This window comes from Tenebrio molitor, chromosome 5 (genome assembly GCF_963966145.1).
Source record: "Tenebrio molitor chromosome 5, icTenMoli1.1, whole genome shotgun sequence".
Lineage (NCBI taxonomy): Eukaryota > Metazoa > Arthropoda > Insecta > Coleoptera > Tenebrionidae > Tenebrio > Tenebrio molitor.
In genome coordinates, this window is record NC_091050.1 from 6938127 (window position 1) to 6955542 (window position 17416).

At 33.5% G+C, this 17416-nt stretch overlaps 1 protein-coding gene across 2 annotated transcripts in view; it reads left to right on the forward strand.

Moving 5' to 3' along the window:
* The window catches only part of dysc (dyschronic), a 73173-nt gene that overhangs the window by 43010 nt on the left and 12747 nt on the right, over positions 1 to 17416 (forward strand). The window contains exons 8-13 of one of the 2 annotated variants that reach the window (XM_069047046.1): positions 1763 to 1952; positions 2023 to 2157; positions 2306 to 2365; positions 5067 to 5182; positions 5268 to 5334; positions 5687 to 5806. In XM_069047046.1, coding sequence (XP_068903147.1) covers positions 1763 to 1952; positions 2023 to 2157; positions 2306 to 2365; positions 5067 to 5182; positions 5268 to 5334; positions 5687 to 5806 — 688 coding nt within the window. The remainder of the gene's footprint in view (positions 1 to 1762; positions 1953 to 2022; positions 2158 to 2305; positions 2366 to 5066; positions 5183 to 5267; positions 5335 to 5686; positions 5807 to 17416) is intronic. The other variant, XM_069047047.1, reaches the window with a different exon arrangement.

Consider the following 17416-nt stretch of genomic DNA (forward strand, 5'->3'; position numbering starts at 1 on the left):
TGAACATATTTATGCAATTGTGAAATAAATGAATTGGTGGAGGATCAATTTGTTAAAGCGGGTTATGACATTTTATCTGTAATGACTAATGACTAATATGACAATGAATTCTAGACCGCTGGATTTCAATTCGCTACTTTTGAGCCGAAAAAATTTTACTTCGCTTTTTTCGTTTAAGAGAAATTCACAAAAAACAAAAAAACTCATATTTTTAGCTCCCACACCAAAAAATCGGGTCTATGACCGGAACTTTCCCTATGCCTGAATTCCACTCATCCTAAACAATAACTCACCGCAATTTCGTTCGAATCGGCGACAAAAATTTTTTTCGAAAAAACCACGTACCGCTACCTTCTATCGAATTTGCACCCCGAAAAAACATTTAAACGGCCATAGCTTCCTTATTAAACATACTATGACAATGAATTCTACACCGCTGGATTCCTCTTTTCAATGGGCTTCTTCTGAGCCGAAAAAATTTTACCTCGCTTTACGATATGACTGTTGACTGTTATCAATAATAATGGTCTTAAAATATGTATCGGAACAATCTGTATTCAAGAGATTTAGCTCGCTTCCATTATTAAAAAAAGCATCTTCGTGGTATTCAATATACTTTTTGCTAAAAACATCAAAGAACTTCACCGTCGTTACCATTATAAGTTACCAAGTGAGAAATAAAATTGTTTATATCTCTTGGGTCTCTTGTTTAAAAGCGATTTATTTAATAAAAGAAATTAATCAAATAGTATCACCTCAGAATTAGACACATTTTTAGTTGAAAGTTTTTTCGTCGTTTGAAATTTTATTTTTGGATAAAAATATAAATATGTACAAACGTACCCTATTGTTTCATTAAAACAACAGTATTTTTGCATGTTAGATTTTTTTATCTTAATTTTGATTTTAGATTACTGCGGCTTTAAAGAGACCCTTCATCATTTTTTATTTCAAATTTTTATTTTTATCGTAAGAGCAATCAAAAGAGAACAAACACATTTACAATCTTTTCTCCGACAAATTTTCTCTTAACCCAACAAAAGCAATTTGATACTTTACAAAGGTTTGCAATTTAAGAATTTTGTTTGGCTTTCGGTAATCTGAGTGAAAAATTGGAACTTTCAAGTAAACACCGCAGAAAATTGCACCTTGAAATCGAAGCACAATTTAGAATAATTTTTCCTTCAGTTAAAACTTTTTTAACTAAAGCCTTACAAACGGTAATATGAAACGAATGAACTGACAACTTTATTTTGATTGCATCTTTCGAGTTTCATATTTCCCTAAGTTTGGAAAAAAATTAGTTACGTAATTACGGTTATTCCAAAGAGAAAATTATACCAACTAAAGGATAATTGTGTGGTAATTTAGATAAATTTAGAAATATAGAATGTATGAAATTAAGGCAGTTGTCAAGGTGACATCACTACAAAACCAACAAAAAATCTCCTTTTTTAATTTTCTGTATTTCGCTTGAATTTTATTCTAGATTTCAGGAAATTATTATCCAGACCACTTTGTAGAATCGTGCTTACTCTGATTTCAGACGTGCTCAACTTTGATCTAGAATTATTTCTAGAATAATTTATATCGATAATATCCGGGACGACATTCCGTCAAGTTCCACTCAAATGAATTGCGGTTTGTATTGAGGGAAATCAATTTTTGTGGAGATCGACAATAGGAGCCGTAAAAATCTGAAGTCTCTTTTAATTTCCCAAAGAAAATGGGCCGCGACTAATATCCTTTTATCGTCCTGTAGGAGCAAAGCAGCGCAAACAACGAGAAAATGGGCGGCGGCTCTTCAGATGGTGGAGGAAAAGGCGAAATGCCTTCTCTCTCGTCCAGAATTCACAACCCTTTGCTATTACACGGATGAGTACGCGTCCAGACATATGACCATAGATGCCTTCGTACAAGTCATGACTGAACTTCTTAACACTCCTGATAAGGTGATTCACGCTCGACCCTAACACCTCACCGCTCGTAAAATCTGTCGTTTGACCAATTCCATTTTTTCAGTATACTCTTATGACTGAACTAAGAGAAATAGTAGCCATCGAAGATCGCGTTAAATTCGATGAATTAGTGTACAGAAGAGATATCGAAACTTCTAGACTAAGAGATCCTAGGGAGCACGATTACAGACATTCGCGGGTGAGTTCTCTTTAATTAAAATTTCTTCAAAGAACATCTCCTCTTATCATATCTGCATAATAATTAAAATAGTCGAGATGTGCCTTCCCACTTTGAACTAACCACAAGAAGTTTGATCTCAGTTTGAATTGAAATTTCTACTTTGCAGAGAAAAGGAATACCCATTGCGGATGCTAACCAGCCGGCGAACTTTTCAACTTATCACGAGGTAAGCTCACTGATTCTTTTTTCTTACTGTAGAAGTTGATGCGGAGTTACAATCGAATGATAGAAATATGTGGTGCTTGATGCTGAAAACTGTTTGCGGTAATTCAAAGCGGACAACCGCAAATTTAGCACATATGCATATTGAACAAAACGAAAATCACCTTAAGGTTTCAAGCGACATTACTGATAAATAAAAAATAATAGAAGTTTTTATTTGTTGCGACGTATGAGAGTGGTAAGATTTACTCAAAGCACTTCAATCTGTATCCTGCAATGACAATATTCTTACACCATGTGTTTAGCAACAATGTCACAATTTTATTTTTTGGTTTGAGTAGTGTCGAATTTTTCACAACTGTTTTCTGACACAATCTTAGACGGTTTTAAATTCTGAGGTTTGTATTACTAGACATTATCCAACATTTCCAGACTTGTTTTTCTTTTGTGTCTGGCGCCTTAGAAAATCAGGGAGCTGTAATAAATGGATGAATCTGTATCCTGAGTAAAATATAATACCCCAACGATAAATTAGTCTCACGGTTAGATTATCTCGGCACAGTTATTTATTCTGACAAATATAGGCTGTCCACGTGCTTATCAATCAGTATAAATATATCAAGGAGCAAATACCATATTTTTTCGTGTCCTATCTAAACAATATAATCAAAACAAAATAGCTCCTACTACTATTTCTTCTCTCGCATTCTAAAATTGCAATTTTCTTAAAGTTCATTGGATCTTGCTACTTCTGCAAATATGTCAACGAGTTTTTTCATTATAATAATAAAAAAGCAAAAACTTTTGAAAATTAAAAAAAAATTCATTCGATTTCTTGAAAATTAGTTTCCAACTTTGACAAGCATATCATGTATGAATGACATTTCTTAAGGAATGATAAGCAGAGTTTTGTTATCTATTTATATTCATTTCGAAAAAAAATACTCAAGAGTAGTTTCGAAAAATAGATTGTGTATTGTGGGTTGCATTTTTCGTTGGTAAGCTCCAGTTCTATTAAATTGCAACGATTTATAATTGCAGGTAAAATTCCATTATACTTTTTTCAAACTTCCGGAATCATTGTTGTCCATTGAGATTTCTTGCCTTATCTATTTAAATTTAAATAAATATGATTTTCTAACATTTAAATACTGTCGTTCTTATACAGTAATGTAATTCTGTTCCTGAAGCTACTAAAGGGAGTTATTAACGTGATGGACAGATCTAGAACATCAAAGGTTGCTAATTAAATAAAGGGATAATTTTTAATGAAATTATGTCATGCTTTGATTAAATACTAAATGTCATTTTATCAATTTAATGAAATAAACATGCGGAATGACTAAGCTTTTACACACACCCGGTGATTAAAAATTACAAAATTGGGAAAAAGTTTATTCCTCTTTTATGCCTTTCAACGGTGTCCATAAAATTTTTGTGTCGCTTTAATTAACTGTTCCAAACGTGTATTTTCTTAAAACAAATGGGAATGTAAAGCTTCAAGTGCCAAGCGAATTTATGAGAAAAAAATTGAAATTTTATATCCTGGGAAAATAATCTGATTATTGTAAGTAAATACACTTATGACAGTTTGAAGAGTGTTAAATTTAATCTTCGAATTTTATCGACACATCTAGTTTTATCTAGTTTGAAACATTTCTTCAATAACAAAATATGCAATTTGTTTTTTATTGAAGTACACCCGTGGGTAATGTTTAAAAAACAGGAAATGCTTCACGAAAAAATAGAATTAAAAACGTTACACTTTGGATTGAAACAGTTAGTTTTAATTGTTATAATCTTTCAAGAATTTCCATCAACAATCTGAATAATTCCTAGATAAACATACTTTATCTCAAATTTAGTCCACTATGTTGCCCTTAACTGTGCAATTAAAGACGAAAAATTGCTTAATATATCCGGCCTCGATGCCGTGCTCTTTTTTTTAATTAATAAAGACCATTGTCTTTGCGGCGATACAAAAGATAAGTCATGTGGATTGCTTATATAATATTTTCAACACAGATTTTAGTGAAGTGTTTATTGTCAAATGAAAACTAGAAAGAACGACTATTAATTTATTTTATCGTAAAAATAGGAATCGAAATAAATTTGTGCATTATCAGAATTAAGAGGCTTTTATCCAATAAAATTTCTCGTGAGTTTCTGTGCTGAGTGAGTTTAGACATCAACAAGTTGCACTTTAAATGTTTATTAGCCTAGATACGAGATGTTACGTTTCCAAAATCTTCAGAATTCTAACTGAATCATTCTTTACGGAAACGTTCGAGTTTTATGGTTATTTTTGTGGTGTAATATAAAAAATCACGTTAAAATCTCATCAGATAAAAAGGAGAATAGTGTCGTAAAATGCTGATTAACCATTACGAGTTGCTTTCGCCATTGAATCGAAAAAACTTTTCCAGAATGCATAATGTGCAACCATTTATTCAATTATCCATTATTGCCTCCTGCAATAACTGGACGTCATCCTTTTAACTATCTAACTTGTCAACATTAATATTTAAAAAAAAATTGCCGACAAACCTTTTATCCTTCTAGTTTTGATGACATATTTTTATATTTTTGAAAAACGATTTCTTAATTCATTTGTGTGTTTTCAAAAATGTAAAAATATATTGGAAAGTTTTTTACTAATACTGCTGCTAGTACTATACCAAAAACTGACACAGTTGGTATTGCAGGAGTACGGTCCGGTAGTAGAGCCACCTCCTGGTGTAAGTATTAGTAACGAAGACGATTATCGCTCTCCCAGTGAGGATTCAGGTTTAGGAATGGGAATTTCAGATAGAGTTCAGAGGTGAGATTTTTACGTACACAAGTATGAAATTCCAGTAAGAATGATGATAAAAGAAATAATTCTAATACTTTTTCGGGTTTTGTAGAATACGCCCACCAAGTGCCACAGGAAAAATAGTAACCGCTTTAAACGACGAAGATCACCAAACTCAGGTTACCTTTTGTCTTTTAAATTTTTTTATTATTCTTCTTCTCCTCTCTTTTATCTTCGTAGGCTTGTAGCAACAAAATAAATCTCAGCAACGATCCCCGACTCTCCCCATTTCGCGAACAAACTGAGATTTATTTCGTTTTTAGAGCACTGGCACCAACATATCTCTATCATGTTCCCACTTGCACTGTCTTTAATACCTCTCTCATACCTGTTTAGAGTTACATTAGAGTTAGTCAGAGCTTCTCTGTGAACTTTCGTCTCCAAGAGAAAATCAAAATTTTATCGAAATTATAACAAACGCGCTCGCAAACAAGGTAATAACAGTAAAAGTGAAGGTAGCGGATATTTTAGGAATATGTGAGCGGGGACGAGGAAAATCCGCCCGGAACGAGGAGTCGCAGGCATTCGAGTCCGGGCGAGTCCAGATCTGGAAGCACCACAGCACTGCATCAACAGGATTATCCAGATTCTGTAAGTATTAACGACCAGAACCGACATCATTCTTTCGTTACACTATCTACAGCTAACACGTAATTATAAAATCCAATTTAAAGCATCACGTTCTGTGCTAATGTTGGCCGACTTGGAAACACTCCAAGGAGGGCAACAAAAAATCAGTCAAAATCAGAAATTCACTCCAGACACCAGATTCATAAATATTTTATTACAAAAATAACATAAAAATATTAATATCGTACGGATCGAATATAGGATCAATTCTACCCTTATCTATTATGGAATAATATTTTTAGCAATATCACAGTTATGTACACACTACTTAAACTACTTTTACGCCTAATTTAACCTTAACTAGTGTAATGCTGTGTAGTGGTATGCACTTAGGGAATATTTACATAGTTCTAAAGACAATGGTGATGTCTTAACTGTTGAAGTTAGTACATTAAAGTAACTTCGTGGAACTTACACTGCAGATGGTGGATTAATTGATTTCTAAACATTTGATCGCGTTCCAATTTCACGCCGTTTGGTGAAGCAATACGGTTGCATTTTTCCGATTTCAAATATCATAAATCAGGGACAAACGGACCGTAAATAATGCACTCTATTCGGTTTCTGTCTCGATTGTCCACTCAACTTTATAATGGTTGCAGCGCTGTTGCTTCCGTTCATTTTCGAATGCATTTTCCATAAAATCTCGATTTTTCTCCATTCGTATTAAACACGTAACACAATCTGTCAGTGCTGGATTAATTAATTTTACGAAACGGCTACTCCGATTCCTTGAACTTAACACCATTGAAAATGAGCGCGACCACGTGCTGCGTCAAATTACAAAAAAAAAAATCCAAACCGTTCTTGAAGATCCAAAAAAATTTTCACCAACAGAGTTTTTGTCGTTTAAATTGGATTGATGAAAGTAAGTGGTGAACGTTTATTCGTGGTAATTTCGAAAAACGAGATTGAGATTTATCCAAAGAGCCGGTAATTTGACGGCTTCCGGTTCTCATTACCTCGGTAAAATTCGAAATTCGTGCGGAAATGCTGGCACGGAAGCAAGTTGGCGCTTGTTACAACTTTCATTTGCAATGTAAATTACCCGTGTGTGTTATTGAGATAATTAGCGGAAAAGTGCGCGACAGAGTTAGAGTTTTTCTTGGAGAGCTCGCCGAAGTTCTTCGGTCGCCTTGGCCAGACTGGAGTTCTGGAGGGCCGCTCTGATTTTCAAATCATCCTGTCTGCCGTCATCGTAGATGTAATCCTTGGGTGGTTCGATGGGGTAGGCGTAGCGGGAGCCGCTGCCAAATTTTGGACGAGGGATGCGGACCCTTTTTACGTCGACGAGCCACGATTCCATGGTGACCTCGGCTACCTACAAAAACACTCAGCTTAATAAAGTCAAAGGTTAAAGCACTCTTAAGGCCACAATAAAAATAATAACGAGTTTTTCTCGAGCCGTTTCTCAAGCGCGGAGTTTTCTCGTTTCTGGGACAGCACGCGCGGTGCAATATCCTTTGCAGCTTGAAAAAATTGTTATTACATGTTGTGATAACGTAATTAGTAACGACAACTAGGGGGTCTTTAAAAAGCCGCAACTGACATTGTCTGCGGCCCCGTTCGTGTCGCATTATGTGGTCAGAGCCAGCGGTTCAATGTTAATTTTTTCCTCCATCAAACGAACCGATTGGACAATAACAATTAATAATTTCGGGAGTTAACTGTAAACTGATTTGTTTTCAAAGCGGCATCCCATCGTTTTCAAAAGTGATTTCACCTAATTAACTTCGTGTTTAACAAAGTCAAACGATGGTGCACGTAACTAACCTTTCAGCTGCAGAGTGGTCTTGAAATTTCAGACAGGGTCTCTAAGAACCAACTTAAACACTGCCTAATTAACTTCGTTTAAACTTTCTACAGACAGTATAACGGTACTGGTTCTGTCACGACTGACTAGTTCAATGGGATAGTTAAATTAAAAGCCAAACAAAGCCACTTTTCTCGTGCGTTTCTGGACCATAATCTTGCTCCATTTACTGTGATTCATCGTTTTAACTTTTAATTGACGCTGATTTTTCGTATAAGTGAAAGAATGAATCAACTGATAGCGGCTAATTAATTTTTGATTGCTTCGAACTTTGAGAGATTTAAAAATGTCACGGTAATTAGGTACTTGTCGTTTTGCTCTCCGGTTCACATATTTTATGTTCGCATCGACTTCATTTTTCTGCCAAGTACCCAACTAATCACCTAAACTATCTATAATTGGTAATATTTACTGAGTCATCGTCGTTATTGCGCTAAAAGGTTTAAAATTAATGTAAATATGTTCTCCAAGTAATAATATTTAACTGGTGCCGACAATAAATTAAGTCACAGATGGATTATTTTTAAAAAATCTTCGCTTAATTATGGGCCTTAACTAACTTATTATACTTTAAAAATCGTTGTTATAGCACTCGACTGTGCTTTTGTGAGGTCTTTACTCTTTTATGTTTCTGGGGCGTCATGCCCGTAGATCAAAAGAAAGGTAACTGATACATTTTGATTATGTAATCACATTTTTAATTAATGTGAAACATTATTTAAGCTGTCAATTATGCCAAACTAATCTTTTGTTACTTCCAAAATTAGAAGTAGGGCTGACAATGGCTGTTTCTCCCCTATAACAACTCACTTAAATGCTTCACTCATTTCGTTATTAGATGTTATATACTACATTTTTGAACTGATAAACAGATTACGTATATTTTTCTTCACATCACTATTTTTATCTTTTGATATTATTTTATTTTTATTACTAAAAAAAGTAAATTTTGAAACTGTAATTGCTCACGAAAACACTGCATAACAAATAAGATGTTTAATTATTTCGTGGCACATTTACACCGGGTATTATGGAAGTACACGTAATAAATTTAACCACCAATAGGACTCGTTAAAATGAGCATTTTTTTATTTATCATTTTTCCCCAAACTGTTCAAAACAGTGTTAAAACTAAATATAATTAGAACCGTAAAATTCATACCCGCTCATGTGTTTACACATCCATTGATAACGAAGCACGAAAAAAAATTACTTAATCAAATATTCGAATGAAAAACAGTAAAAACTGCTAGTATTAGAACAGCGATCGTTCTTTTTTCAAAAAACTGCATGGTTTTGATCGCACAAAAACATTTTCACTCACTCTTTCGTTTCCATTGATGATTATGCCATGAGCAAAGTGTCCAATTACGGGTTAGAAAAATGTAAAAAAAAATATTCGATTAAAAAAAGATCAATATAAAAAAAAATGTATTACGTGGACTTCCATAACACTCGGTATACTTATTTCTGATCTTATGAGATCAGTTTCTTACTTTTTCAGTATAGTCATTACCATTTATGCAATTACAACTTTCCAGGAATTATTTAAATATAATTTTTTAACTAACACATTTCCTGTTGATACGTAATTGCTAATTACCAGTTGGTGTTTCCATGTACACTTTCAGCGAATGTCCTAAATTTCAGTTAAGAACATGACACATACGCTGCTGAGAGAATTAATTAACATTTTTCAGCAGTACGGGTGTGGTATGTATTTTCTTAACAATATTTTGCATACAATGACTAAATTAAATCAAATATTTGATGAAGAAATTACTATTGCAACTTCGCCGACTTGTTAAAACTTAATCATATCCTTTATCAAATCTCAGTTAAATTAATTCGTTAAGAACTGCTAATTTTACAGTTCCATTGCAATTTCACTATTTGACAGTTGGGAATATGTAAAGGTCACTTTCACCGCACCAGACCAGTCAGTAGTAATTACAATCTGGCAGTAAACTAAGCTCTCAATAAATATCTGGCTGTTATTACGTAGAAGCAAATAACTACACTTCTGTGGTAACAACGCATAACCGTGCTGACTGAATACAAATTAATGAAAATTATGCAAGTTTCTGGTATGAAAAAGTCTGACTTTCAAACGCCACGATTTTACGGCTAACGCGCAGATTTTAAGGTAATTAAAGCAAAATTTTTAAGTAAGCGAATTACGCAACGGCAAATATTTCATTAAAAAATAAACTTTCATGTAACAGTAAAAATTAGCTTAATTTATACGTTGTTCAAAGATAAATTAGCAACGCTTATCGTTGTTTGACTGAAACGGGGTGTTGTTTGCATTCCGCACGAAAATGTAAATTTCATGCTTTGTTTTCGCAAATTTCACAAAACATTTTCATCGAAATTGCGCAGGCTCGCCTTCAATTCATTCATCGCAACATAACTTAATAAAGAATGTAATACGAAAGCTTTCAGGAGGTAGCTTTTATTCTTTCGCACCGAAACTGAGTTCTGAACGACGGGATAATCATCTCCTTGGAGTAAATGAAGAGTGCAGCGGCGCGTGACAGCACAAAAACCACGTCGATGTGGTACTTACCTCATACCGCGTAAATATTTTGTATATGAATGCGAGATGGAGATAATTTATGTCTGGAAAGAAAGCGTTAACGGTACCGTTGGTGGCAATTTATAAATTATCTCTAATTATAACAGTTAGTTTCGCCAGAACGAACGTATTATATTGAGACGTTATAAAAGTGCAGATCTGGGGTTAAAGGTGGAAATGAATTACGTAGTACGTAGCGTTACGGTGGTGCCGCAACGGTACCTCGGCTCTTGGGTCTTCATCAGCGGCCGTTAAAACGTTCAGGATACCTGTTATAACGATTTCCGACAACGTGAAGACGGCTTAAATTGACGGCCTCGGTGATTTATCAGCTGCCTACGGTGATGCTGCACCAGATTTTTTACATTCGGTGCCAATACCAGTACCAGTCAATTTCGTAATTTGCCTCGTTCGGGTCCGATGAAGGCACACCTAGCTAATTAATAGACACGGCGTAGACACCTGTGTGACCCGAAGACTTGACCGCGAATCGTACTGTTATTGTGTGCCGGTAAGTCACCATCAATCGGTAATATATCTCGTTTATGAGCTCTTTAGATGATCCGTCAAACGCCACATTGGGACCCGTTATTAATCGTTAGATCTTTGTACCGTAAATTATAGCAATTTCCTATACAACAAAAAAGAATTGTGAACAGACAAGAGTATGAGTTCAACAGTTCTAATTTTGGACAACTGCTTAAGCAACAAATAGTCATCGATGGTAATATCATCCATGGTACTATAAATGACCGCTACGTTTGCTGAATTCACCACCAATTCTAGTTTCTCAACTAAAAATGTTTTGAAAAATCTTCATATACATACATACATTTTGTTCCAAATACAAAAATTATCTACTTATAGTTTATGTAATGTTGTCTTTTTCTTTTAATCAAGTACCTAAGAGACAATTCGGGCATACTAAAAATAAGAGTTCCTGAGTTTTTAGTTTTAGGAAAATCCCTTTGCACTTGATTTTTCAAGTATGTACATACTATTATTTTTTCAAAATTTTTCTTTTATACAAATTATTTGATATCTCTTTGTCCTTTTATTTGATGTATGTATACAGTGTAATAGGTACTGAAATTCAGAACAAGAAAGATTTTTGACCGTCTAGTACATAATGTATTTTTTATGGAGTCACACAAAGAAGTCTGTATTTTACTTTAATCCTCTATTAGTCCATTAGACTGATACGTAGATGCTTTTAAGGACAGAACAAAGAAACACATAAATATAATACCTAAGTAAACACTTAAAAATATCGTATTATAAATTTGGACGTTTGTTTTGATATTTATAATGACCTCAAGTCTTTTCGGTGTGCGCGATGTTTACAGACACTCTGGGAGTTTCTTTGTTCAGATTGGCTATTTGTATGACCATGACATGCAAACTTAACTAGACGGGTTATTATTGTTGTTATTAGATCACCTCTGCGCACTCTGAAACGCGTTCGACGACTTACTTCTTATCGAATTTAGCTCAGCTAGTGACAGGTTAGGTATTGGCAAATATCCATCACTGACACGGTTTCGTTAAAAATGATGTGACTTGGGAAAAATCGCGTAAAATTTCGCGTCGCACCAGGAAGTGCGAACTAGGGCGTCTTCGGGTCCGATCGGAAGAAAGTAAAAATCGGCGAGCAACTTTTACTTCACGGTGTTGGCGTTGATAAAGAAATTTCTGATTATATGATGCATTTCGGTCCTGAGAATAATAACTTTCACGGATCGCACCGTCATGCGAAAGAAATAAGTGGAGACTTCGACGATGCGTCACGAGGCGAACCTCGAGAAACCTCTCCTGGTGTTTATTATGCGTCTGCTCATGCAAATACAAGGCCTAGTGCAACACTGATCCACATTTTCCCACAAGTCCCAACCGAAAAAAAAAACTCAACCGTGCATAATCGCGAGCGGCTATTTTGCACAGTTTGGAGCTTTTTTCTAGATCAGGTTAGTATTTTTATGTGTTACGGTAACGTAACTAACTACTTTAACAATAGTTAACGGAGCGAGCCTGGGGTACAGTTTTAATAAAGCAAACGCCAAACTCACGGCAAATTGGTTTAAAACGCCAGCCGAGAAGACGGCGAAAAAATAAATTGCTTCGGTATTGATCAAAGCGTGACTTATTTTTATGCGACTTTACGTATTTGAGATTTAAATAATGGCAGAGATGGGTAATTGGGAACGGCAAAAAAACAAGTTTCCCGGAGGGAACAAGACCACGAGAGAATGTGTACGCACCCAAGAAATTATTATTATTGTTATTATACACACTAATCACGGTTGTTATTATCGCGACCGGTTATTCGTTAAAAATGATATAATGACTAAATTGCCCAGCTAAATACGAAAACTTGTTAATGCTGGAAACAGAGACTAGCTACGCAGGACGAAATCAATAAGTTTTGTTTGATTTAAATTTGCCTTAATAGCATACCTGGAGCCAACCAAATTAAGGTCAACTTTTTATTTTTTATGTTTCGGTCTAATTTGGCAAATTGGGTCAGCAACAACCAAAAAACATACCTTATAATTTTTGATAATTTTCTTCAACGATAAAGCAAAGGAAACTGGATAATTTATTCCAGTATTGCTTGCAAATACCTACACTAGGTATATTTCATTTTGCTTAATCTCACGGATATTTTTTTAAATCCAACTATCAAATGCTAAAATTAAATCCTATCCTTCAAACAAAAGATGAAGCATTTTTTAAACATTTATGTATAGGTATGAAATATTAAATGAGATGTAAATAAATATACGTAATAAATATGGGTCTATTTATTATTTATATGTTTTCCATCATTTATTAAAAATATTTAAAATGAATGTAGATTTTTTTTTATTTACGTTTTCTACATGAAGTAAGTACAAGGTTGTAAAAATATTTTCTTACTGCCGAAAATATACGTTTGCCTTTATTCTTTCAAGATTTTAAAAATGTTTATGCATATTACAAAAACACAAATTTTGAATTTGTTGTGGTGGTGTGAATATATATTTTTAGTTAATTGGTGGGTAATGAGCGCTTAGTGAGTATGTACTTGATTTACTTCCGGTTTTGCACTTGGTACCTAATACCAAAAAATGAACAAAAAAATACAAACCTATCAGCAAAACGGCAGTGATACACTTGTCACGGCGACAGTAGATTCACTGGACTTATTGGTTCTTGTTACGTAATAGCAGAACCCGGTGATGGTGGTGCCACGAGTACCTCGTGGTTCGCGTCACCTCCGACGATACACAACCGACTGACCAACACGGCCTGATTGTGCTTTGTTTTGTTTGTTCCATGCTTACGCTATCTCAGGACCAGGTAAGCTATACAATGTTGCCACATTGCTACTTCTAGACCTGTAGAGTAGTGATAGTATAGCGTGTAGTAAAACAGTACTGGTAGTTCGCTTCTAGTACTTGCCTATTTTTCAGTACCGAATATCTAGATCCGGTTAAAAAATCGCAGCGACCGTGCGTACTTTACTTTCAGAAAGGTTAAAGTGAACATGGGTTTTAACAATATTAATTATAACATACTTCCGTGTATGAGTGTTTTAACTGAAAGGCTAATTTGAATCATTGTTAGCTGGAATACGGACGGCTGTAAAGTTGCACGGACATTTCGTTTCGCTGGATGGCGGTCGCGGAATAAATTTTCGCCGAAAAGGGCTCGTTATTTATTATGTTGCTGCGGTATAAATTTTTATCAATGTAAAGAATACTATGTAGTAAACAAGTATTGTCAAGTTTGTAAAACGACCTTCGATAAGTTGTAATTTTTATGTACTTCAACTTTATATTTAGATAAATTAAAAGATAAAAAGTAGCGCGTGTAATGATCTGATTAATTGAAAATTATGAGGGTCTGATAAAATAAATGTGGCAAAAATAAAATTGGGCTAAAATACGGTACAACAAGTAAAAGGTTGAGTTTGTTTCTTCTTTTCATAAATTTATGTAAATTTAAGAACTTGTAAACTGGTAAACAAACAAGTGGTAAATAAACAACATGATTTATTTGTGAACAAACTTATACAACTTGCATCAAGTTGTCTACGTCTTTTAGTTTACGTAAACACACAGAAGAACAAAAAGAATATTGTTTTTTACTTGAGTATGGTATTTAATGAATGACTCGATACAAATACACCATCAAAATTTCCATTGGACGTTTTTTCGAGAGATCTCGCTTCTGAAGAAATGAAGTAGGTACACAAAAAACGAATATCAACACTTTTGAAGTTACCTGCAAGAGTTTGAGATCAGATAGATACAATCATATTTAGTTTAGTAGGAGATAATTTAGGCAATAATACAGATCGATTAATGTCTATACGTAATAACCTTTTCGATCTTTAGACTGTGTGACATCGTTCTTAACTTGGATATGGTGTCGTCACACCAGTGTGTCTCTAAGCGGTTATAGTGATGACCTGTTAGCAAAGGATATCGACTTTTGGATCGTAGAATCTTTAGTATTAAAATCTTTTTCAACACTGCCAAATTTATTATAGCGTTTTTAGAACACATTCACAAATAATTTATTTTTATACTCCGAGTATCTTTAATTTCTGAATTATCCCCTAACACAACACAATCTTAGAAAAACTTGTAATACAAGTACAAGTTAGAGAAGATAAGAAACATGTTTAGGCTGAATTAAAACAGAAACTTAGTAATTTAAGATCAAATTTAAGTAGTTTTCAATTTAATTGTTAAAATGTGGATTTAAGAAATACATAAGTCAAAGTATATAGTCCAATTTTTACCCTTTTGAGGTGACGTCACGATTTCCTTCCTCGCTTTCTCTTTATTGAAACGACAGAAACAGAAAAAAACAAAAAAAAGGCACGTTTATTTATTGATGGTCACTTTGAGGTTATTTTATGCTCCTGTCAATTTGACAATTTTTAATTTCTTTCACTTATTACATTGATCACAAACATAACCTTTCGAAGCAATTGTCAACAAATTTGACACATTTATAGTTATTTATGATCAATTCAAATTTGTTTATCCTAGCTCAAACATACGTAAAGTTACTAGATAATGACGTCATCGCAAAAGGGTAAAAAATGGACTATACCCATATTCATGATTGTTCCAATTCGTCTTCTCAATATACCTGATGGCCGCGCGAAAAGTTCAGATAAGTTTATCCTTGGTGTCGCTAAAGTAACTAATCTGAAATTTTAGGACGTGAGTTATGCCATAGGGGACATAATTTACTATAGTTGTTATGCAATTACTCTGCAGCCAGCCGCCCCTAGCCACAATAACTTTAACAATTTTCGTCGTTATTTATTTTTTATTCTTTATCAAAAAACAAAAACATTATTTTTCATTTTTAGATTTATTGCAGTCCCTTTTTATAAAACGACATGTTTTATTAGCTTTTTTTTTTGGTCTTTTCAACTTACGAGGGCGGTTCATTCCTTATATGATCTTTGACATAAAAATAAAATATTAGAAAAATTCAAACAATTTGATTTCTCAGCGTATTTCACCGTAGTCACATAGAAATTAATACATATGGGGTTAACAAGTGCATTGAAACCTCTGGAAAATTTATTTTGTTTATACCCGGAGCCTTTCCTCCATCATTATTGCTTTACTTTGACATTGAGCCAAATAAATGAATACAAGTTCCATTCATCGTAACAAATCTCTCAATAAATCCACCCCGATCCTGGTTGTGAAGGCTTACTTTTTCTTAAAGTAGTCGGCTGCGCTTCTGACTTGGTGTTAACATTTTCGATAGCCTTTGCATAATCATCTTTTTTAATACCAATGCATTGTGCCATATTTTTTCCACACTATCTATAAAAATTGAAAACTCTGGTATGGATTTTACTAGAACTTGTCCATCGTGGGCGAAATCAATATTTTGTTTTGTTATACGATGAGTTTTGAAGTGTCCACCAGCTGCTACATGTTCGTAAGATCCTCTACTTTAAAATCTATGGCCCAGTTTTTAACTTCTTGATACGAAGATGAAAGATTCGCCTTTTACTTTCTAGCGAGGACAAACTTTTTCTATAAAAGTATTATCATGAACCGCACTCATATTATTATTATCGTGTTCTATTTTACTCTGTCTCACTGTGTTAATTTGATTAAACTGATATTTCAAACAATGATGAGATAATTTTTAAGTGTCATTTCCGTTTTATCAGAAATATGATCTTTTAATTTATTTCTCAATATCAAGTGGTACATACTAAGTTCTAAATCTTTCTTATCTTTTCTTAAATGTTTTAATCAGCTGACTATTAAAGGACTGATATTCAATCTAATTTTTTGTCTCTATGTACTAGCGTGGCTAAATTACTTAGTTAAAAATTAATACTTACTTATATATTAATTACCAATGATTCTATTAATTATTATCCATTATATCCATTTATTCTTTATAATAACTACTTCGTATTTAAATGTGCTTACATTTTTTTTCTAAACATGTAAATTTAAAAAATTTAAATGAAAGAAATCTCAACCTTCGACATTACATTTATAACGAAATTAAGAAATTCAACTGTAGAAAATGTGTAAATTAGAATTCTGAAATTTTAAAAAGAAATTTAATTTAACCCCTGATCTTACGTTTTAGAATAATTTTATGTAATTGCATTTCACCATATGTGAATGTTTTTACGTAATTGTACAACAACAAAACAAATGTACTCCTCACAAACCTTATACATAGTGTAAAAGTATTGTTTAATTTATTTATTAGTTATTATGAAAATCAAGTTTATTTCGTTCTTTATTAATTTGCTTATTTTTTTGTATGTAATCCCTACTTAAACTAGATTTTTATAATCCAGAAAAATAAGCTCTATCAAATAATCTAATCGGAATCGTAGCTTCCCGTTTGGAAAAAATATCAATGACGTCATAACTTTGACAAATTTGACCCAATTTTTTTTTCTATATACGTTAAAACACGCAGAACTTAAAAAAATGTTTGACGTGTTTTTGCATTTTTTTCAAAAATTAACACTGCGTTTTATGAATTGTGTGTGTTACTTTATCATAAGCCTGTATTATGTTATTATTGTTATTTTATAAGTTTGCGGTAGTTGTCGAAAACTAAAGAACTTAATTGAACATAAAAACTAATAGACTTTCGTTTATTCTAAGACATGGAATTATAAAGA